General features: G+C 39.5%; 1 protein-coding gene across 17 annotated transcripts in view; it reads right to left on the bottom strand.

Moving 5' to 3' along the window:
* ATP2B2 (ATPase plasma membrane Ca2+ transporting 2) overlaps positions 1–22,141 on the bottom strand; it is a 395,247-nt gene that overhangs the window by 54,702 nt on the left and 318,404 nt on the right. For all 17 annotated transcript variants that reach the window (XM_083869181.1, XM_083869182.1, XM_083869183.1 and 14 more), the window contains 2 exons: positions 20,180–20,394; positions 18,708–18,950 (listed from right to left, as the gene is read on the bottom strand). In XM_083869181.1, coding sequence (XP_083725307.1) covers positions 18,708–18,950; positions 20,180–20,394 — 458 coding nt within the window. The remainder of the gene's footprint in view (positions 1–18,707; positions 18,951–20,179; positions 20,395–22,141) is intronic.

The following is a 22,141-nucleotide window of genomic DNA, read 5'->3' as shown; positions in this document are numbered from 1 at the left end:
GGGCATATTAAATCCATCTCTTCTCATTTCAGACCTAAACCCTCATTTATGCTTCTCTTTGCCATTGAACTCAGTGAAAATTGTCATCAAACTAAATGTGAATGGGATCAGGCCACTGAAATACTCCTGGAACCCAAAGAAAGACAGTTTTCCATCAAAGTCAGACAATCCTAGACAATAATTAATTTATAGATATGATTTCATCATGCCTTGATGCCAACCAATATCAAGAAAATAAAAACCTGCCCACATTTCCCAATACAAAAAAACCTAAATATCAGAGTCCTTCCAAAACTCTCTTTATTTCGACAAAAAGTAGATCACACTCCCCTGTTCTTACCTAAAAATAGATTTCTTTCAGGGAACATCTTTTGAATGCAAATACGTAAGCAAAAGGGGGAAAAAAATACTCGTGAAAAGAAAAGGAACAGACACTTCGGAAAGGTTTCAAAATCTAACAAGTGGCCACCTCCCTGCAGAGCAGCTGCTGTCTCCATATTCTTTGTGCATTACATTAGGGGCAAGCATATGGTGCTGAGAGCTGGCACGGAGCACTTCCTTCCCTGCACTGTTCCAGCTCAAAATCTATATGCCAGGAGCAGCCTCCTTGCAGATTGTTCTTGACAATCCCTTGCAGAAGCTGCTGCCTCTGAAACTTCCTGCTGGGCTGGAGCTAAATTTATTTCTCGCTGAATTCTGCGGTTCATGGCACCTGGAAAACAAGGACAGCCCGATGGGGTTACTCTGGAAGGACTCGCTGGGAACAGCTTCAGTGACTCCTCAGAGGGTGGAACTGATGCCTCAGGATTTCAGCTTTTATATATTTCATCTGTTTGTAATCCTGCAGTTCCTTAGTGTAGAGCTCTAAACTCCACACACACTGGGAGCTGCTGCTTCCCCATTCTGGGCAGACACAACAATTCCTCTCCAGGCCTGGCAATCAAGGACCCCTCACTGCCTCAGGCCCCAGAGATGGGAACAAAAGTGACTTGGGGGCAGCAAACTTGGGCTCAATGACTTCATGACCTGGAGCTGGAATTGGGAGATGAACCCCCAATGTGCAAATGGACCAAACTGATCAAAGTGTGAAACCTGTGAGCTGTTGTCCATTTTTGGGTGCAGCCCCTGGGGGGCTTTGTCTGCCCTAAATGTCCCTGAGGGTCCTTCAATAAATAGAACAGCTTTTTATTCCCTTCATTTTGTCTGGCCTCTGTTTTTAAGTAGTCCCAAAAAAGCATCAGAACCCTTGGAAGAGGAAAGAGGGAAAGGCTTTGAGCTGAGATTTACCACGGGGAGCTCCAGCAAGGACCTTCTGCTCCCCGCAAGCTACCTGCAATCTGTTCCATCACCTGCTTGGAAGGGCCTGAGCCAGGACCTTCCCCCAGACATGACCTTTAGCAAAATTTTTTTCAAACATTTCTCCCAAGCCTTTGGATTATTTACCCACAACATTTCAATTGCAAACAATCACTCACATGTAGAAGAACCCCCAGACAGATGTTTAAAAAGTCATGGTTACACCCAGCAGATCAAAATAGGTTTCTAGGTCAAAGTACAGCTGCATTACCAAGGCTTAAAAATGCCAATCCAAAGCCAGTACTGACCTGATGCTGAGTCTGGATTACAAAGGGAATTTTCAGAATTGTTTCACTGGGAAATAATTGACTAATAAAAGCTTTGAAGAAGAACAATAACACTCTGGGCATAACTTAAAGAGATGTTCCAAGTTCTCAAATTAGATTAAGAAATAATTCCCATTTTTGCCATTACTCTTTACTAAACCTCCCTTTTCACACTGCCCCTTCTGATGTGAGAAGAGAGGACTCTGCAAGAAGACCCAAGTAATCCTTCTACATTAAAATGTCAGGATTTCCCACATTATCTGAAGTCTTAATTTGTTGTATGTAACTCTCCTGTGTTCTACAGGTTGAACTACTCCTTTAGAATAACAACAACATTAAATATTCTGATTTATTAACATGAAATACGAGCTTTATTAGAATACTATATCACTATTGAGTGTTCTGTTTCAACCCAGCATCACAACAGGAAAACAGAAGAAAACAAAAACTTTTTAAAATTAAATTGCAAAAGATTTCCACTTCATACTCTAAATACTCACACAAAAGACAAACTGGACCAGGATGCACAGGAATTTTCTCTGTATAATTAAACATATGATATGTAAAATTAAAAATAACCAAGAAGGATGAATGCTGCTCAAACCACATGATATTTCAATGTTTTAATTCCTAATACTGCAAAAAGAACTACTAAAGAACTGTGGTCCTATCAGAGATATTCCCTTGCTACAAAATTTTAATCAATATTTTAATGTAAGACATCTAAAGCAAAATTAAAATATCTTAATTTATAATCAAACGTTTCAGCTTTTTACAGATACAGCTCCCTTTGACCGACTTCAAGCTAAAACAACAGAGATTTAGAAATGCCTGATTATCTTAGAGAAAAGCTGCAAAATGAAAGGGGTGAGCCTTTTTTAGCCAAGGATTAAAAATAGAAAACCTTGCTCAACAGAATAAAATTTCCCATTGCAAACCCATTTGCCACCACCAAAAGCCCCTCAAAACCAAGACAGTGTATTCCAAATCCTGGCTGACAGGTAAGGAATTGCCAGCTCATTCCACATCTACACAACCTCAAATGAAAGCACAATGAAGCATTCACAAGGGACGTAATATCTGAAGAGTGGAAATGAAAATGTAAACAAGATTATTTCATAATAACCAAATCATACATGAAGAGGTTGCTGTAGTGGCTGGTGAGGCTCCTGAATTACCCCATGTTGAGTATCCCTCGTGGTTATTAAACCAATTTGAATGCCAGGTCTGCCCAAACTTCCTAGAAAGAGGGTAGCAGGACTTTTTGTCTCATTCCTGTACCAGTTTAAGATCTGGCTCATGTGTGCAGCAGGCAGAACGATGGAATTATCCAGGTACAACTGGCACAAACAGCTCTCCCATGACAGCTGGAGGACATTCAAAGGCTTCCTGCCTCAGATCAGCTGGGATGCAGCTAATTATTTCATTTTGGGGAGGATAATTATTTAATGGCTTTCCCTATCACCTGAAAACGAGGCCCAAACCAAGGGGACACTGGCACCACACCATTCTCCCACTGGTGCTCGAGGTGGGGACGAGTTTGGTCAGCCAAATACTGACATAAAAATGGTGCATTTCAGCATCTTGCCTGCAACTCCAGCAAGGCAATCCTCCCCTGAAAGGGGGCCAGCTGGAATTATGCAATGGATCAGGGTGACATTTCCCAGCAGCAAAGCTGAGGGAGCAGCGCTGATGTGGCTCAGTGAATATGGACTCGTGCTCCTTTCAGCTCACAGAACAGGGACAGGCAAAAAAAAAAAAAAAAAAAAAAAAAAAAAGGATACAGCCTATGAATTCCCCCACGAGTGACTGTGAAAGAAGGGGAAATCAGGCATGAAGAACAGACTGAGAGGCTGGTGTGACAGTCCTCCTCTCTTTGAATCTCACCTGTTTTTACATTCACAGAGGTTTTGTAATAAAACCCCCTTAATTTTAATAGCAAACAATTTAGTTGTCCTTTTAATTTGAAGGACGTATCTGCCTTTGATTCACTTAAAAAAGAAAAAAGGCAAAAAAATACTGCCACAAACATGAAAATTGTTGATTCTACTCACTGGTTTAAGATGGATATGTCAGTTTTTGAAAAATTAGAATTTCTAGGGGCTGCATCTACTGGGATTTTGAATATCTGCATAGAAGGAAACTTCATAACTTTTATAAGCAACCTGTGCCAATGTTTGACTACCCTCACTACTAATTTAAACAAAAATTACTATTTCTTTCAGCTTCACAACCAGATAAAAAGAGGGACAGCTCTAGCAGAAGTAGCTAACAAAGCTGGATTTAACCACATCGATCTATGTAATTAATTTCATTTGGATCAGAGCAAGGTTTTCTGATTTCAAACTATAAATAACTGATAACTTTTAAAAACTAAGAATATCTGTTCATAAGGTCCTGAACATGTAATTTGACAATACCTATTCTAAGGAACCAAACACTGACAGAGAGGTTACATTTATACATCACAGTCCAGCAGTGACTCCATAACCTAAAGATACAAATTATTCCTCTCCTAACTCCTAACCCTGTCTGGTTGTCTAATTTGAATTTTTTCCTTTTGTAACAAATAGTCTACATTTCAGGACAAAAATAATTCAAACAGAAGGATGGAAGTCCTTTAATTTAAAAAATAAAATTAATTTTGAAAAATCTCTCCATTCCAAATGGCAATAATTCGTGGCTGGATTTAACCAGGGGTACATTAATGCACCACACCACAGTGCAAAGAATGAAATCTGCCTTGTTATGACACTACTGATTAATTATTAGTTATGATTAGGATGCTCCAGCCTTGGCGTTTCCAGATGAGACTAAACTGAATTTTATTGGAACAGATTTTTCTCTCCATTTCCCTCAGAGGAATCTTGACATATTTATTGCACTACAAGATATTATTAATCTGTATTTAGGAACCTTCTTATTGTTATTGATCAAACCCATTCCCATACTCCCTTAAAATGTTCCATTTCATGACAATTTAGCTCTAAATTTGGAATATTCCCTATTCCTTTTCCAGATATGGCCACTAAAACCTGCACTCTTGTCCTTTTGTACAGCCCCAGGGAACTGGCAATTGTTGGATTTATTCTGGCCCCATCCCAGCTTTAAGTGCAACAAGAACTGCCAACAAGTAAACCTATATAATCAAAGTAATTAGACACAGCAATTGTTATAAACTTGCTTTAATCAACAACTAATTTACTTTAAATATAGTCTAAGTAACAAGGATTCTGTTTGAGTTTGCTATAAAGAAAGCCTCAGCATTTCTCCCGTTACCAATACCAGCAGAACCCAGACCAGAGAGACAAAGGGACAATTTCTAAACCAATCTGGCAAAAATTAAGAGCAGATTAAGAGATTTTATAAATTCCTAATGAATTCTTCAACGTATTTGGCAAACACCTCCCCAGCTGTTGTGAGCAAGCACCAAGCTGAGTCTTGGCTTTGGCTTCTCACCCAAGATTCAGGTCCTTGAGAGTCTTTTGCCCTCTGAAAACCCTGAGCCAGGTCACAAGAAAGAAGCGGAGTCTTCAAGGTCTTGTTTTTCTTGATTTCTCGTGTTGTTTATTATTTCATATCTCACAATTTTCTCCGCTCCCAGCTGAGATCTGAACAGCAGTGAGGACACGAGGGGACTGCCCCCATGGGGCGTGGCTTTGCTCTTACACAGATAATTCTGTGTCTGTTATTTACAGTTCTGTGCCAATGACTATCACCTGTACTAAAGGGTCATTTCTACTTGGACCCAATCCCCGTAAACTCCTTTGTGCCACCCTCACTGCAGGAGATGGAGGCCAAGGGGGAGCAAGAAGAACCCAGAGCACCACCCTAAATCCTCCTTCTTGTCCCCCATTCACCTCCAGTCTAAGAACCCCAAAGCTACAAAATTTCCCCCCTGTGCTGAGCTAAACTACTGTTTTCACACCTTTGTGGTTTGTAATTCCTCTCTCAGTGTCAGAAGCCTCTTCCACAGACTAAAATCAAACCCAGTGTTTTCCTGGGCTCTGTGCCAGGGTCTCCAACCCCCCTGGACTGCCTCCACACCCCCTGTCCAGGGCCCAAACTCCCTTCCTCGGGTCCCAGGGTGTCCAAAGGGATGCCCTGGGCTCCGACAGCTGAGCAATTCTCATGAATTGCAAAAGAGAAGTGTCATCTAATGGCTGGGCTGTAATTGGTGCCTCCTTAATGGCACCCAAGAGCTGCTACCTTGTGTTAGATCTGTTAAACTTGCCTTTTGCTACCTGTTGGTCCTAGACTGGCTCTGTGAGAGCTGCAGACAGAGAAAACAGGATGGAAACTGCCTGGGGTGGAGCCCATCAGGTAGGAAAAATCCAGTTCCGAGGCAATGTCCCCAGTTCAACAAGAGTATTTCCAAATTGGACCCAACACTGCGATTTACATGGGGTTGGCCAATATTAAAAGCCTTAAAGCATCTGCCTTAGGGCTGAAACCTCACCTTTGAGGTTTAAGGAAACAGAGATACATTTTCTTCAGTCTAAGCAGCAACAGTGCATTTGGAAAATGTCCTTGGGGCCACTCTGTGACACACTTCAGTCATTTATCAACAGATTTTCCCTCACATCTCAACCCTTTCTCCCACCAAGCCAACAGTAATATTCAATGATTCTGACCACATGATCCTCAAAACTCCTCAGCTTTTATTAACTACTTAATTCTTTTAATCAAAATTAATCACATTTTAAAAATTTTAAAACAGAGCTCAAAGTGCCTCTCGTGCCTGTTTTTGCCTGGCCATGGTGCATGAATTTCAGTCACAAAGTGTGAAACCCCTCGCCTATTCCATGGTATCTACATTTACCCACTCTCATTTCTATTTGTATCACCTCCTCTAGGCTTTTTTTTAACTAATTAGAAGTGGAAAAAACCAATCAACCAAAAATCCCCTTGCACAAAAATCCACCAAAACCCAATCCTACCATCTGAAAAATATGAACTGTGATAATAATCATAATGTAAAAGAATTTAATTACTCATTAAATAGCAGAAAATGAGTGACCTTTACAGATAAGCTTCAAAACCCTGAATTTCTATGACAGAAAGAGAATTTTCCATAAAATAAAGGGAATTTACAGGTGCCCATTCAGTTTTCACATGCAGAAAACTTAACAGTGCTCTGCGGATTGTCTGGTTTTCTATTAAATAGAGCCAGATAGGAAAACTACATTTCTAGAAAGACCAAACCAAAGCAAAGATTAATCTTAATCCTTGCTGCCTTTCTGGTGGCACCAGAGCTACAAACAACTTGTACAGTGGAAGGAGCTAAATTTAGTGAGTGCAAAGCAAATCTAGCCACATGAAAAAGGAAGCTTTTTTACTTGATTGAAGCTCCTGATTGTAGCCCATCATAATTACAGATTTTCTCTGTTAATAGTACTCACTTCCAGAGTAAGGAGAAGGGTTCCTCAAGCACCCATCTCCAAAGGAGTCTAAGAACATCAAGAGCAAATATTTCACTGCTAATACAAAATGTGCTTGTCTTTACCAGCACGTATCAGCTGCAACTATTTTTAAATTGGTTTTGGTTTGTTCCATTTGGGCTTTGGGAGGCAAATGGATGAGCTCAAGTGGATATAATCTGTCAGAGCAGTGCTTAGCTAATATATTTTCTCAGAGGGATTTTTTTGCATGATTGGTGGGATAATGTTTGGGATGCATTCTAAATTCAGTCCTCTGGCCAGGCCCTCTCCTTGTCAGGACACCAGGAATGATGCCTTGGCTGGGCAGAGCAGCAGACGGAGGCTGCAGCCAATTTGTGCCTGATTATTCATTCAGGAGAAAACGGGACAGCAGTGATGGAGAGCTGGAACATCCTGTCCTTCTTTAGAGGAAAAATTCTCCCAAGAAAAATCTTGTTTCTCACCTCTTCCAAATGCACAGCCCCTATCACACCAGCACTGAGCACTGCCAGGCTTTGGAGTGAGGGGAAATAGAAGAGGATGGAATAAATGGAAATGACGGAAAAATTAGAATGGCATAAAAAATCTGCAGTGGAGCTGTTTAACATGCTCAAGACTTTCCTTTGGTGCTGTGGCCGATGAGCCACATCTCCTGCCCAACTCTCATCCAGAATTTCCCGAGGATAAGATGTCCCAATGTCCCCACAAGGGCTCGCCAGGAGCCAGCCACACTCTACTGCTCTGTGTGTTTGCACCTGCACAGGTAAGGCAGGTTGACAGATTTATTCCCATTTATCCCATTCCATTTCTTCCTTTTATTAAGGCAGGCTCACAGTACTTTTTCCACTTATCTTAAATTTTTATAATTTCTAGAAGTTTCTTTTCCATGCAAGGTGTCTGCACAGCAGCAGCTTTGTCATTTTTTTCAGTGATGCTAAGGGACTGGATGGCTCTGATTAAGTCAAAATAATCCAACAGCCTTTCCTTTGAAAAATTCCTGTTTCCTTTGCAGTTGGGAAAAGGATTTTGTGGGGCACATCCCCTGCCTGCTCCCTGTCACTCCCAGGGCCCTGAGAATCTGGATCATCCCAGACACGTATCTTTGGGAAGCCCCTCATGGATCCCTGGTGACAGTTCTCCAGGATTCCACCCATCCCAGAGGTTCTGCTGTCCCAGAACCACCTCTCAAAGCAGAAAGGCCCAGGAGTTTTGGACACCTTCCCACACTCCCAAATAACCCAGAAATAAAATTGATTATATCCCAAAAGGAGCCAAGAGCTTCACACACAAGAAGAGAAAACTGGAAACTTGACAGAAAAATGGGCCCCATCGGCAGGAGAAAGCAGGAACTGGAAACTGAAGCAGAGATTTTACTTATCATATATTTAATACCAATTTTCTAAGTGATCTGTGACTTAAAAAGCATGTAATATTTTGCTTACATTAAAAGCAAATTAATAGATCTTGTGAAGTGCAAGGTCAGTCACAATGAACAGCAATGAAAGCCAATTTAAAGCCTTATTCAAGTCTGCAAATAACTCCTGGCATTTATTGCTCTGAAATCAACACATTTTCTGTCACAGGCTTTATTCCTGATCCATTGGACTTTAGATCTTCTACCACTCGCACTTTTTTGGTGATTGTTAACTGGTTTTTTTTCCTCCAGAGGAATAAACATTGGAGCTCTGAGAGTAAAAAGAAAACATACTAAAACTGCATTGCATATAAAATATATATTTACACACTATAAATCTGAAAGGAAATTAATTTCCTCTTTCATTATGAGGTGATTCACCCACCACATTGATTTCTAATCAGCCTGTTTGTGTACCTTATAAAAGCACCACCATTTTCTGTGAAATTGCTATTAAATCATCACACTGGAAGGTATTATCTTCCTGTTCCTGTGACTGAGAGCACAAAGAAAACCCACATTAAACCAAAATGTGCCTCAAGTAATTGGTTTATACCCGCTCATGTAAAAAACAAAAGCTCCCATCAGGAAAACAAGCTCCCTGGGAAAATTCCCTGAAAAGTGTTAACACCACAAGCCCAGCAGCACATCAATCACTCGAGGTGTGATGGCTCCACCTCAGCAGGGTGGCAGAGGCAGCAAAAGGAGCCCAACACACTCAAATAATTCATTGTGCCAACTTATTAAAAGAAAAAAAAAAAAAGAAAAAAGTCCAAAAATGCTCAGACAACAAAAAGCAATATTTATACTTTAAAATATATTTTATAAGGAGCAATATTTAGAAACCCTGATGAAAACACTGTGGAGCACCTTGCAGGAAACGATGATTTTTAAAGCCTGCAGTTTTGGGAAGAGATGGGGGTTATCCCCACAAGTGAGTTTTCTCATGCCAGGATTTGTGCAGAATAAGAACATGAACACAAGATAAATAACAGAAAAGAAAATTCTATGCAAGGCAATAGGAAAAAAAAACATTTGTTGCACCATAGCAAGTTTAAAATCTAATTTATTCCTTTTCATAGCAGCAAGAAGGAAAGGAAACGCCTAATGTATAAAATTATATTATAATAACAAAAAGCTTCCAAGTGATTTTAGACTGACTAAAAGCTTGCAGTGAATATTGATTCTAACAGGAATTAATGGAATCTGCAATTACCAAACTGAAGGCAGGGAAGGCCAAGGTGAATGAGGAATTATTTCCATGGATTCTGTCACTTGAGGAAATGCGACAAAACCGAGATGACGAAATGTGGTGAAAATGAAGAAACAGAATTTAAGCTCTTGGCTAGAATGGGAATAACTTGTCAAGCAGGATTGTTTATTTATCCATCTCCCTTTCCTCTGTCCATTTTTCACTGGGGCAGCACAGTCACTCCTTTCCTTGGCAGAAAATCAGGAATAAGGGAGGGAGCTGCTGGAGCCCAGTTCATCACAATTCCTGCTCACTGGGGAGGGGATGAGCTCTGTCCCAAGTCGTTTATCCTGTATTTTCTCCCTCCAACATCTGAGTCCCTGTGTAGGGAATCCCCCCTTTCCTCTGGCAACCAGGGCACCAAATCCCACAGCCTTGGGTACATGGCAGAGGGAGGTGGCCCTGCTCCCAAATTCCCCTCTTCTGCTCCCAAATTCCCCTCTTCTGCTCCCAAATTTCCCTCTTCCGCTCCCAATTTCCCCTCTTTGCTCCCAAATTCTCCTCTTCCTTGGCAGCTGACTCCATTCCACACCTCACAATTTACAAAAAAAAAAAAAAAGAAAAAAGAAAAGAAAAAAAAATTTCATTAAACCCCAGCTTTTTTGGCAAGACAAACCCCTCATGTCAATGGCAGGAAGAGCAGGATGGGCTTAGAGCCTGTCCCAGGCTTTACCCACCCTAAACACATTATTCCAATTTTTATTTCAATTATTAAGTCAGTTGCTAATTTAAGGAGAAAAGCTGATTTTGTACCTCTCATTCCACACAAATCCAATGGCCAGTGATGTGTGAAGATCATTACTTTCTGCTAATTACCACTCCTAGAAGTACAAACAATTAACTGCATCATCTATTATCCCTAATAATTATTATTTACACAGTAAATAAGACGGACACTATAGGTTAGGGTTTTTTCCCTTCCTAATTTATCCTGAGAAAATGCTTACCAAGGGCTTTATAAAAAGTTTAAAATATGTTGGGGGAGATTTTTTTTTTGGGTGATGATTGTCTTGCTTATATTTAGAAAGATTCTCTGGCCTGCATTGTCTGTTCCCATCCATAATTTATTGCTTACACAGTTCTGTAACACTGGGAACGAAATATGAAAAAAATCAGATTAAGATGTAAATTCACCTAAAATAGGAATTATTTTGCCTAGGAAATAAAATCTCTTACAAATATACAGATTTTTAGCAGTTCAAACAAATTTTTTATCAAATCAACCAAATTTTTAATTTCAAATGGTTCAAATGCACCATTTAGCTGGAGATACAGAAGATATTTTAATGCTGTCATCTGAGCTATTCAAAATTAAGAACACATACAATTTTCACAAATTTTCAGTACCAAACTAATGTGCTGAAGGCAGCCAATAAATGACTTGCAGCACTATCCAGAAGTTGTTTGATTCTTGGGATGCCTTTCCTTGATCTAAATCCACCCTCCTGGTGCCACCCTGAAAATCACACAGGGTGTCAGAGACAGGAAAAGAAGCTCAACACATTCAAATCATTCGCTGTGACAACATATTTTGTTTAAAAAAGAAAAAGAAAAGAAAACAAATAAAAAATAAAAAAGAAAGAAAATACGGGGGGGAAAAAAGAAGAAAAGAAAAAAGAAAAAAAAAGGAAAAAGGTCCTAAAAATGCTCAGACGACAAGAAGGAATATATTTATAAATCCAGATGAAAACACTGTGGAGCATCTTGCAGGAAACAGTGACTTTTAAAGCCTGCACTTTTGGGAGGAGCTGGAGGTTATCCCCACAAGTGAATCATGCAGATTTTCCTCTGTGTTTCTCCTGGTATCCCATATATAGTAAATTATTGTCCCCCTAAGGCTGCAGGATCTGAACTGTAAAACCTGGAGCAGTTTCAGGAGTTCCTTCAAATTTCCTTGGTCTGCTTCAGACAGGGAACAAAATGAGGATCTTTGAATTTCTCCACCAGTTCCTCCCAGCATGTTTTTCTCAGCCATTTTCTGGATGGCTTTAATTACACAAAAAGAGGAGTTGGGGACTCCAAATGGGCAGGAAGGTGATTCCAGCCTGTTGCTCCTCCCTCATCCCAAACCAGTGGCACCAACAATGAGCTGCTCCAGTGCCATTACATGGGCTGAGATTAAAAAATTAATATTTCTTATTGTTTACTGCTTTCCTGTATTATTATATGAGGATAAAACCTTCGACAGACCTATCCCTCCATAAAACACCTGTTAAATAGCGCTTCTCCCCCTCACCAGCCTTAAAACTCAAATTATGAAATCATGACAGAGTGTCTGAAGGGAGAATTTACTTTTGAGCACTGCCTGAGGAAAGGAAACAGAGATAAACAAACATTCTGAAGGATGGTCACTGCTGAATTGTTACCAAAATTCCCTCAAGCCCTTCTGTACCAACACCAGCATTGCAGAGCTCCCTGTGGACACAGCTTGGATTTGTGCAGCACACATGGTGCAGAAAAACAGGGGAAACCGCATTGTAGATAGAGGAGCACAATGTGGAGAACTCATGCAAACTCTTCTGCTGCCAATTCAGAATGAGCCTTTCCTTTCCTTTCCTTTCCTTTCCTTTCCTTTCCTTTCCTTTCCTTTCCTTTCCTTTCCTTTCCTTTCCTTTCCTTTCCTTTCCTTTCCTTTCCTTTCCTTTCCTTTCCTTTCCTTTCCTTTCCTTTCCTTTCCTTTCCTTTCCTTTCCTTTCCTTTCCTTTCCTTTCCTTCCCTTCCCTTCCCTTCCCTTCCCTTCCCTTCCCTTCCCTTCCCTTCCCTTCCCTTCCCTTCCCTTCCCTTCCCTTCCCTTCCCTTCTTCTTTTTCTTTCCCCTTTCATTGCCTTTCCTTTCCCCTTTCATTCCTTTTCCTTTTCCTTTTCCTTTTCCTTTTCCTTTTTTCTTTTCCTTTCCCTTTTCCTTTTTTCCTTTTCCTTTTTTCCTTTTCCTTTTCCTTTCCTCTTTCCTCTTTCCTTTCTTTTTCCCTTCCCTTCCTTTCCCCTTTCCTTTCTCCCTTCCCTTTTTCCTTTCCTTCCCTTCCCTTTTCCCTTCCCTTTCCCCTTTCCTTTCCTCTTTCCTTTTTCCTTCCCTTTTCCCTTGCCTTTTCCTTCCCTGTTTTCCCCTTTCCCCCTCAATTTACCCTCCCTGCCCCTCTGTTTTTGGGGTTCTCTCTTCTTTTCCCATCACCTCTTTGCTCCCAAAGCTCTGGCACAGGCAGCTCAGCCCAAACTGGTCACTTGACCACCTGACAAACGACAGATTCTTTTTTTTCTTTTTTTCCCCAAAGACTTCAAATCAACAGCTGGAGCTGCCACTTGTGCCTTGATGTCAGTGGCAGAAGGAAAAAATGGGATTCAAGCCATGCCAGTTACTCTGTTGTCATTTAAATTATCATTAATGAAAGCTTTCCTCAATCTACCCTTATTTAATTTTTTTTTTACCACTTCTGTGCCCATTTCTATCCTCCTATTTTGTGTGGAGGGGTTTTTTAAAAATATTTATTTTGGCTCATTTTGAGCAGCAATGGGGGAAATAAGCTGGATGAAATAAGAGATGGTTTGAACCTTCATGTGCAGCAAAAATAAATGGGAAAATCATCTGTACTTGAACACAAGAAACAAAAGGGCTTGAAAATAGGTTTTAAACAAACCATACCTGAGAGTAAAAATATCTTTGCAATTCCATACGTCAAAATAACTCAAAAAGGCAGTTTGGAGGTCAAAAGCCCTTTTCTTATTGTTCTCCTTGGAATAAAAAAGGGAAATTGTAGTGGCACATAACAGCAGTTTCATTCAGCAGAGAGCCCTTGGCAGATTCTGCTCTTGTAGCCTCAGGCCACAGAAATTCCCTGATTTTCTGTTGATTGGTGTGGCCTGATCTGAACTGTTGGGGCTTGAGCTTTTGTAAAAATGAAATTAAAAAAAACCTTTCCTAAACAGTCGGGGTCTCCTTCTTCCTTTCTGTTTGCAAAGCAAAATTTCAAATAAATACAGAGAAAAATAATAAAATAAAATAAAATAAAATAAAATAAAATAATTTATATATATATATATATACACGCATATAAATAAAGGTAGATAAATAAAGGAAGTGTCTATTCTCTGTCAGATGAGAATGAGGGAGCCACAAGCAAACCACTGTTAAAAAAAGTGACATTTTAATCCTCCTTCCCATCTCTAATAAATTTACATTTTATTTTTACTTTATTAATGTGGGAACCATATGGAAAAATTCATAAATATACCTACTACACCTCAAAATTTGAAATTATTTGGTAGGAAACCTCCAAACATCCATATTCCTCAAAAATATACTTTTTTGAGGGAAAAAAAAAGTTCCTCTTAAAAGTTCTTTTAAAAAACAGGTGTTTTTTTTGTTGTTTTGTTTATTTTTTTTAAATAAGCCCTTACTATATTGAAATTGTTAGAATTGTGAATGGTAAAAGGAAATTCCAGGAATTTTCTGTTGGCTAAATAATATATATAATGTAACTATTAATATGTATTTTATATATAATTATAACTATTTTATATATTATATATTATTATATATAATTTGTATATATTAATGTAATTATAAAATATGTAAATATGTAAAATATGTAAATTTTTTTTTTTAGTCTGAATAAACAAATTTTTAACAGTCAAGATTAATCCAAGTATTTGATGAATAAAACTCAGCTTTTGTATAAAAAAAAAATAAAAATCTCAAAGAAAACAGCATATTTTGCACTTTGCACACCTTCTCCAAGGCTGTTCCTGACAGGAACAGACATCGTGTCTCCCAACAATCAGAGAGCTGCTCTTGCTTGGGATGCAAATATATTTTTCCCAAATAAAAAGAACTTTCACCTGGCTACCATCTCCATGTTCCCAATCCCAGCAATAGCTTTGCATCAATTCCTGCAAAGCAGCTTTTGTGCTAAAAATCTTATTTTCCATCCTTTCACCGTTTCACTTCTGTAGAATGTCATTTTCTCTTATGGCTTCTATATATTATGAAGATATTATTTCAATAATAATTCTAATATATTATTAATCTCCCTGCTCTGCTTTTCAGCTGCAATAAAATTGTATGGACTCTTCATGTTTTATTTCATTTTCTCTTTTAGGTTTTTATCCAAAAATGGCCTTTTTGTTCAAAAACTGACAAAAAAAAGTCCCATTTCTCAGGTCGTGTTCATAACTTGATGGATATTTGCTAACATATAGACCAACAAAATTTTTATTTTATTTCCTCTGGGAAAAGGGAGTGAATGTTTTGCAGAAAAAGGGAGTGAATGTTTAGTGCTTTTCTCTTCCATTGGTTCAAGGTTTGTCACCAAATCCTGCCACGCTTTGTGCAAATGCACCAAATCACCACCAGAACAGCACTAAAAACTCCTCCTAAAATCCCAGATATTCACCCAGCACAGCCTAAAGGAGCTTTTTTTTTTCCCCTCAGCACCCATCAAGCAGCAAATAAAATCTTGTGTTAGATCCTCCCAATAACAGCTCCAGCTGGGACTTTTCCACTGGTGCTGAAAATCCCTCAGCTAAACCCTAATTGTGGTGTCTTCTTAATCAGGCACATCACACCCAGCCAGCAGGAATCACACCCAGCCAGGAAATTAAAAGAAGAAATACCTTTCTAATTAAAACTGAAATTATGAAAGCGAGAGCTGCACGGAAAAGTTCAAACCAGTGGTTTTGGTGGTGTTTTTTTGGAGTCTCTGTTTCATCACTGCTCCCTGATATCCAAGATCAATCAATGTGCAAGTGCAATTGAAGCATCCCCAAAATGCAAATTTTGCTCTCAGAGTGAGAGCCTTTGCAGTCCCCAGCACAGCTCATAGGCAAAAACATACCAAAACACTGATTTTATTTCCATGTGGAAACAGGAACACTGAACAGAAAGGTTTGCTGGAGAACAGCTTCACACAAACAGCAGAAAAGCTGCTCTGGAGAGAAAAGGATGCAAAATCAGCTCACCCAGCAACTTAATCTTGGAAAGCAGTAACAAGAGCTATATTTAATGATCCTATTGTTCAGTTGGAATAATTTGTGTTTAATTTCTCAGGGAAATTCAAATCTTTTATGCCAAGCGCTGATATTATTCTCTTTTCATATTTTTTATCAATGGTTCAATTGCCCCTTAATCAAAAGACAATGCAAGAGAGAATATTTCTCATTCAGCAGAGCATTTTGACTAATTTTATGGTCCCATATGTGATCCCTCTGAACAGAAGTTCACACAAAGAGCAATTTACAGCACACACGTAGTCGGGGAGCTAAAAATAGAATATGCAAATCTCAGTCTTGGCAACAGAACCCTCCCAATGCCCTTTGGGTTTCAGCTGATATTCACAATTTGATTAAACATGCTCCAAGAACAAGTGCACGAGCCTGTATTCTGTATTAGCAGGAAGGAAAACAATTCTGTATATTTATCCTGGAAACAACTCCCTCAGGTATTTTTTTTGCTGTATTTATTTGGGATGCAAAATGGGCTGTGGAAAAAATATCTTGTATCATTAAGTTCAGCTTGTTATAAACTGTGAACAAAACTGAAATCCCCTGAGGTTGGAGCTGTGGTTCTCATGGAGTCCATACTGCAAAGGTTTAGCTCCTAAGATCTAAAAGATCACCATTAATTTTAAACAGATAAGTTCAAGCAGTCACTGACCTGCATCCAGAGGATTTCACCCCTTTATCAGTTTAGAATCAGTCTCTGTGCAAAGCACTGAAATGGTGAAATCTTGATCCTTTTTAATAGGCACATAGAACTAATTCCAACAAGGTGCAATGAAGCCAAGTCAGAGTCAAAAAAAAAAGAAAATCCCAATTATATTAACGCCATTTTAGAACTAGTGTTGACCAGAAATGTTTCAGTAAACCACAAGAATAAAACAGATTATTAAATTTAATATTGCAGATGTGGAAAGTCTGATGATTTCCCATTTACTCTGGGATTCAGAGGGGGTGAACTGGTGGAAGCTGAGCAGAAACACTTTGGCTTCTGGCTTTGATCTCAAAATGATCAGCAAAATATAAAACTCTGTATAAGCCTCTGCCAGTCACACTTGACTGAAAAACCAACCCCCTGCCTGCCCTGGTGTCCCTGGGAGTGAGGAAAATTCTGCTGACACTGGGAACCTTCCCCCAGAGCCTTCCCAAAGTCAAACTCCGTGCCTTGTCTCAATCCTGGGTGTTTGGGGTGTTTTATTCTTTCTCCAGGATGAAGAACCTAAGCTGACTTAGGCTGTAACAACACTTAAACAACCAAGGAGTGTTTTCCTCTCACCAGCAATCAAATTTTACATTGATTTGTGAGAGCAGGAATTACCCAGCAACAGCAACCTGTTCTTGCTGGTTTAAAAATGCACAAAAGAAATTCAAAGAGCGGCTGCCATAAAATATCCTCTCTGAGTTATCACACAGTATTTGTTTTCTCTGAATGTATTTTAAAAGACCACTTTTAAAACAAACATGAAGTACATGCCTGACTTTATTCTGCAGCTCAGCACAGACCTATGAAAAGGACAATACTTACATTCATAAACTAAAAAGAAAAAAATCTATTTGTTCAGCAACGTTAACATTCAGCTTGACCTTTCAAAGAACAAATCTATTGGAATTGCAAAAATTTTCAGTCTCTTAATTAGCTCAGTACAGAAGAATCCAATGCCACAAGCAAACAGGATATTTCCATTCTGGCCTCCTCTACAGAATGAATAAAATACTTCAGGATGTAACTCACTTGAAACCAAAATGAATAAAGGTCATTAACCTCACTGATTTAACCAATCCAATTTGTGCATTAATTGAAATTTCTTAGACACACAGAAATCCTTTTGCACATATGAAGGCTCAGTGAAAACCACATGTGTTACCACACATTTGTGTTCCCAAATTTATCTGCACTAGAACTGGGCCACCCCAATCTAATGACAGCAGGAGTTTTTTCAAATGTCTCATGATCTTGTAGTCTTAAATAAATCCCTGTCCTTGAATAAAATCATAAAATGTACAGTTTTTAGAGCATCTGTTCTTATTTTGAGGACCTCAGAAGTATTTAATGCTTTGAAATCAACAAGAAGATGTTAAGGAATTAAAACTTCTCAAAAAAAAAAAAAAAAAAAGAAATTACACCTTCTTGTTGCACTGCAATCCTCATGAGCAGGTAGATGTTTTCTATATAAGGAAAAGGGTCCCAGTTTCACCTTAGGACTTTTAAAGGAAAAACACTAGAAGTTTCTATGCTCTCCTGACTGTAATTGTCTTGGTGCCAAGACAAAAACACGGATAGGTTTCTTTAGCTGTTTCTCAGAAATGTAGCTGTTTTCTATTGGGCTGTTTGCCAAAAAACCCATCTAAATCATTCAACACTTAAGGAAGAGCATGAGTCTCCTCAGTGCATTTTTGGGGTGTTGTAGCAGGTGTGTGAGAGACCCCTCCCTACACTGTGCATGGCTTTTGTTCTTTTGTTTCATATTATTTTCTTCTTTAACTAAAACCCTTTTGCTTTTTCAAGACACACTTGATCACACCATCTGACAAATTATTTTAAGCCATTTTCTGTGAGATGCTGGACACCCCCAGAGCATGTTAGATCCTCGTGGGCTCGGCAAGAATTCTGACAACTCTTTCCGCTAGCCCTCACTCAACTTCCTCCAAAAAACAAAAGGCACCTACTTGTCACCCCTGATTTTCTTGCTTTCAAGTGTTTGAACCTTTGCAGCACCATTCTCCCGCTGCTTCATGTAAACAATATGTAGTCTTAGAATTTATCCATATGTTTTGCATAGTTGTTCCCTGAGAGAGAATTTGACTGATGGCCATAGTGACCAATGGAGTCAGGAGGTTGTAACCTCCTTGGGCCAATCCTGGCCCTCTGTACAAAGTGTATATAAGTTATTGGAGTCAGATAATAAAAAGCCTTCCATGTCTGACCATGCTACTGCCTGCTGTCCTCTGTGAGGGTCCACACCCACATCGCAACTTGTTACCCCTCTAAGTGCAGGGGTAACACGGACTCACCAGAATTTTGGTGGTGTAAGCACTGTTGATTGCAATGGCGTTGACCAGCAGCTCCATGGTCTTGGCTGGGATGGAGTCGGGGTCGGGGATCTCCTTGTAGTGCACGTCGCCCACGTAGGCCTGGACCACGGTCATGCGGTTGGTGGTCAGCGTGCCCGTCTTGTCCGAGCAGATGGCCGTGGCGTTGCCCATGGTCTCGCAGGCATCCAGGTGCCGCACCAGGTTGTTGTCCCTCATCATTTTCTGAAGGGAGAAAACCCATCAAAAGTCAAATAAGAAACACTTCAAGGCTGGTTTTGACAGGTTTTTGGTTGTAAAGAGCAAAGCAGCCCATGGTTGGTCTCGCTGGTGAAAACGTGGCATTCTCCAAACCAGAGGTTTGGGTGAGGGCCAATAACCCCCAATCCCAGTTACAGACAACCAAGCTGTGCCCATCCCTGAGGCAATTTTGCCTTTGATAAACTAAAAGAGATGCATCGTTTTCCTGCAGGAGGTTTGCATTTAGAACAGCAGAGATGAGCTAAAGGAACCAGAGACAACAGCATTTTTCAAACACTATCCTTGTAGCAAACATTTCGGGTTTTTTCTTATCCTTGGAATGCCAGGATATTATCTGGCAGCATGCAGCTGGGCCACATATTTTGGGGAAAAAGCAAAAGGGAAAGAGAAAGGAAAAAAAAAAGTGCGTCAGAGGAAGGACATCAGGAGGATGAGAAAACATTTTCAAAGCAGCTACATTATTTATTAGCAAAACCCCATTTTTAAGACTTGCTCCTTTTTTCTAATAATTGTGATATTTGGCTACATAGAAGCCAAGAGATTCCTTCCTAAACTTCCTAAGTTAATTTGTTTACAGGCTAAATGGAAATAAACCTTACACCATCTTCATCTAAGATTCCCAGAATGTTTAAATCATCTGATTAAATTGCTCAAGTAATCCCCAAGTCCAGGATGTTAATCCTCTTTAATTTCCTAATAGAACCATTTACATTGACTTCAAACAACTGCAACTGCATTTAAGAAAAGTACATGAAAGCTTCAGTGAAACTCTTAATTTCTTTGAGAAACTCCAATTTCTCTGAGAAGTGTTCCCAAAGACTTCAAATCCTTGTCAAAACTGTGCAATTGAACAAGAAAATTTGAATACAAAATTATTCTATATCAAAAGACTGGACCATTTTCAGAGTACATTCTGCTCAATAAATTCATGGTTCCTTGCAAATTAAGTAGGCATTTCTACTGCTTGATATTCCTGCAATGTGCAGTCTTAATGAGATGTGTTGGAAGATATATTTGCATTTTTGTTAGAAATACTTTCAGTATAAGTTTTCTTTAAAGCAATTTCATGAACATTTTGAGCACATAATTTTCAGACCCTTTTTCATCACATCTGCTAAAACCTGAGGACCAACTCAGTAGTAAACTCAAGCAAACAGCACTTTTGTCCCTGGATTATGCTGAACGTCTCTTACCTTTACAGAATAAGCCAGAGAAATAGTGACAGCAAGTGGGAGCCCCTCAGGAACAGCAACCACGAGCACAGTAACACCAATAATGAAGAATTTAACAAAATACTGAACGTAGACAGGAGTGCACTCAGGCAACCACTGCTTCTTGTTGACCACAAAGGTGTCAATGGCAAAATACAGTACCAAGATGATGACAGTGATGGCAGACATCACCAGACCTGGGAGGAGAAATCACCAGTTACCATAAACCCAAACACCACTGAGAACACAAGCAATTACAAACTGAGATTTGAAAGGAAATTATTTCTTGCTTTGTGACATTTTTCACCAGTACCAATAACAATGATAAACTGTACAATGAAGAAAAACCCTGCCATAATATATTTGCAGCAATCATACATTCCAGTGCACAAGAAATTCTAGGGAATTCATTTTTAAGCACTTACTGCTGCCTTTAAAACTTCCCAGGCAGTGCAGGAGTTCTGCTGCCACTTAAGCTAAGTTTATTCAATTTAGCACATTACTTTGCCTGGTACAACATTTATCTGTCCTTTTAACCCCCACCTTTTACAAATTACTTGTCTATCCATATTTAAACAGCTTTCTTTTAAATAAGTATATCTTTAGAGACTTGAGCAAAGGAGTCTCCCATAGTTTATGGTGATGTTTTAAAACTGTAGAAAAGCCCCACAGATGTGTCTGGGTGAATATAAAGAGGCAATAATGCAGAATTATCCACAGGATAGATTTTTACTGGGTTTCTTTAAAGTGTGACAAATACTGGTGTTTCCAAGGTGTCCCTTTTTGAGGGAACATTGGCAAAGTGTGTATTTTCATGAGCAAAGGTTCCAAAGAGACAGAGACACCAATAAATATTTCATAGAATTGACAAAATATCCCAGGCATCTCATCCACTCTCCCAATGGCACAGACTGCTGGGATTGCTCTCCTGCTCCACAGTTTTGCCCCTGGGTTTGATATACAAATAAAATTCCCATTATAGCCTCAGCTCTGCCTTGCTCTGACCAGCCCTGTTTGGCAGATTTGTGTGAAGCAGTTAAGCCTGCATTTTGGAATAAATTAATTTCTCCCTAATGAGATCATAGAGTAGAAGGAGAGTGCTGTGAAACTCATGTCTTGACTGCAGTTTTTTAAAAAAATTGATAAAGCTGAAGGATGCTCAGGTTGACAGGAAACAGATGAGGCAGGGAAATCACTCTGTGCCAGACGATAAAGGGAAATCCATTAAAATATTGTACAGGCAAATACTCCTGACAAGGCAATACATCCCCACAGATTGCTCAACGCCAAAGAAAAACCAAATGAGGCAATGATTAATTAATTTAATTCCTGTTCCTTGCCACATTCTAGTCAGAAATCCCTACACAATTACTTTAAGAGTGATGTTCACGTGCCTGCCAAAATACAAGAGAAAGGAAGTCAAGGCAGTGCAAAGGTATTTAATCCAAGGAATTAATCATCAGGGGAAACAAAGGAGAGAAGCTGGGGGAATAGGAGTTGGGGCAAGGCATTAAATTGGATATCAGGGATGATAATCCCAGATTTGGTCACACTCTGTTCAGGCAAAGGGAATTGGGGTTGTGTGATCAACTCCTGTGATGAAACTAAAAAGGGATGGGAAGGCGAGAAACCAGACTGCAGGACAAGGCTGAGGGAGACAGAACAGAAGTAAAGGGATCTTGTAGGGCCTCAGCCAAGGAGCTGAGATCAAAATCTCTTTAATACCACGAGAAAAACAAACCTAAGGAACTTTAGGTCCTTATGGATGGAAGATTTCCACTCTCTACCTATGTGTTGGAGAAGTGCTGCTTCCAACACCAGGGGCCACACAGTTCTGGGTACAGGAGTCAAAAGATGTGTCGTGCTTGGGGAGGAGGCAGGAACTTGGATATTTGGGGAGAACAGAATGCTTTTGGAATCCATGAGAGGGAAATACTGCGTGAG

The sequence above is a fragment of the Zosterops lateralis genome, assembly GCF_965231275.1.
Source record: "Zosterops lateralis genome assembly, chromosome: 11".
Classification (NCBI taxonomy): domain Eukaryota; kingdom Metazoa; phylum Chordata; class Aves; order Passeriformes; family Zosteropidae; genus Zosterops; species Zosterops lateralis.
The sequence above is the reverse complement of the archived record's forward strand: the minus strand, read 5'-3'. Positions and strand labels throughout refer to the sequence as shown.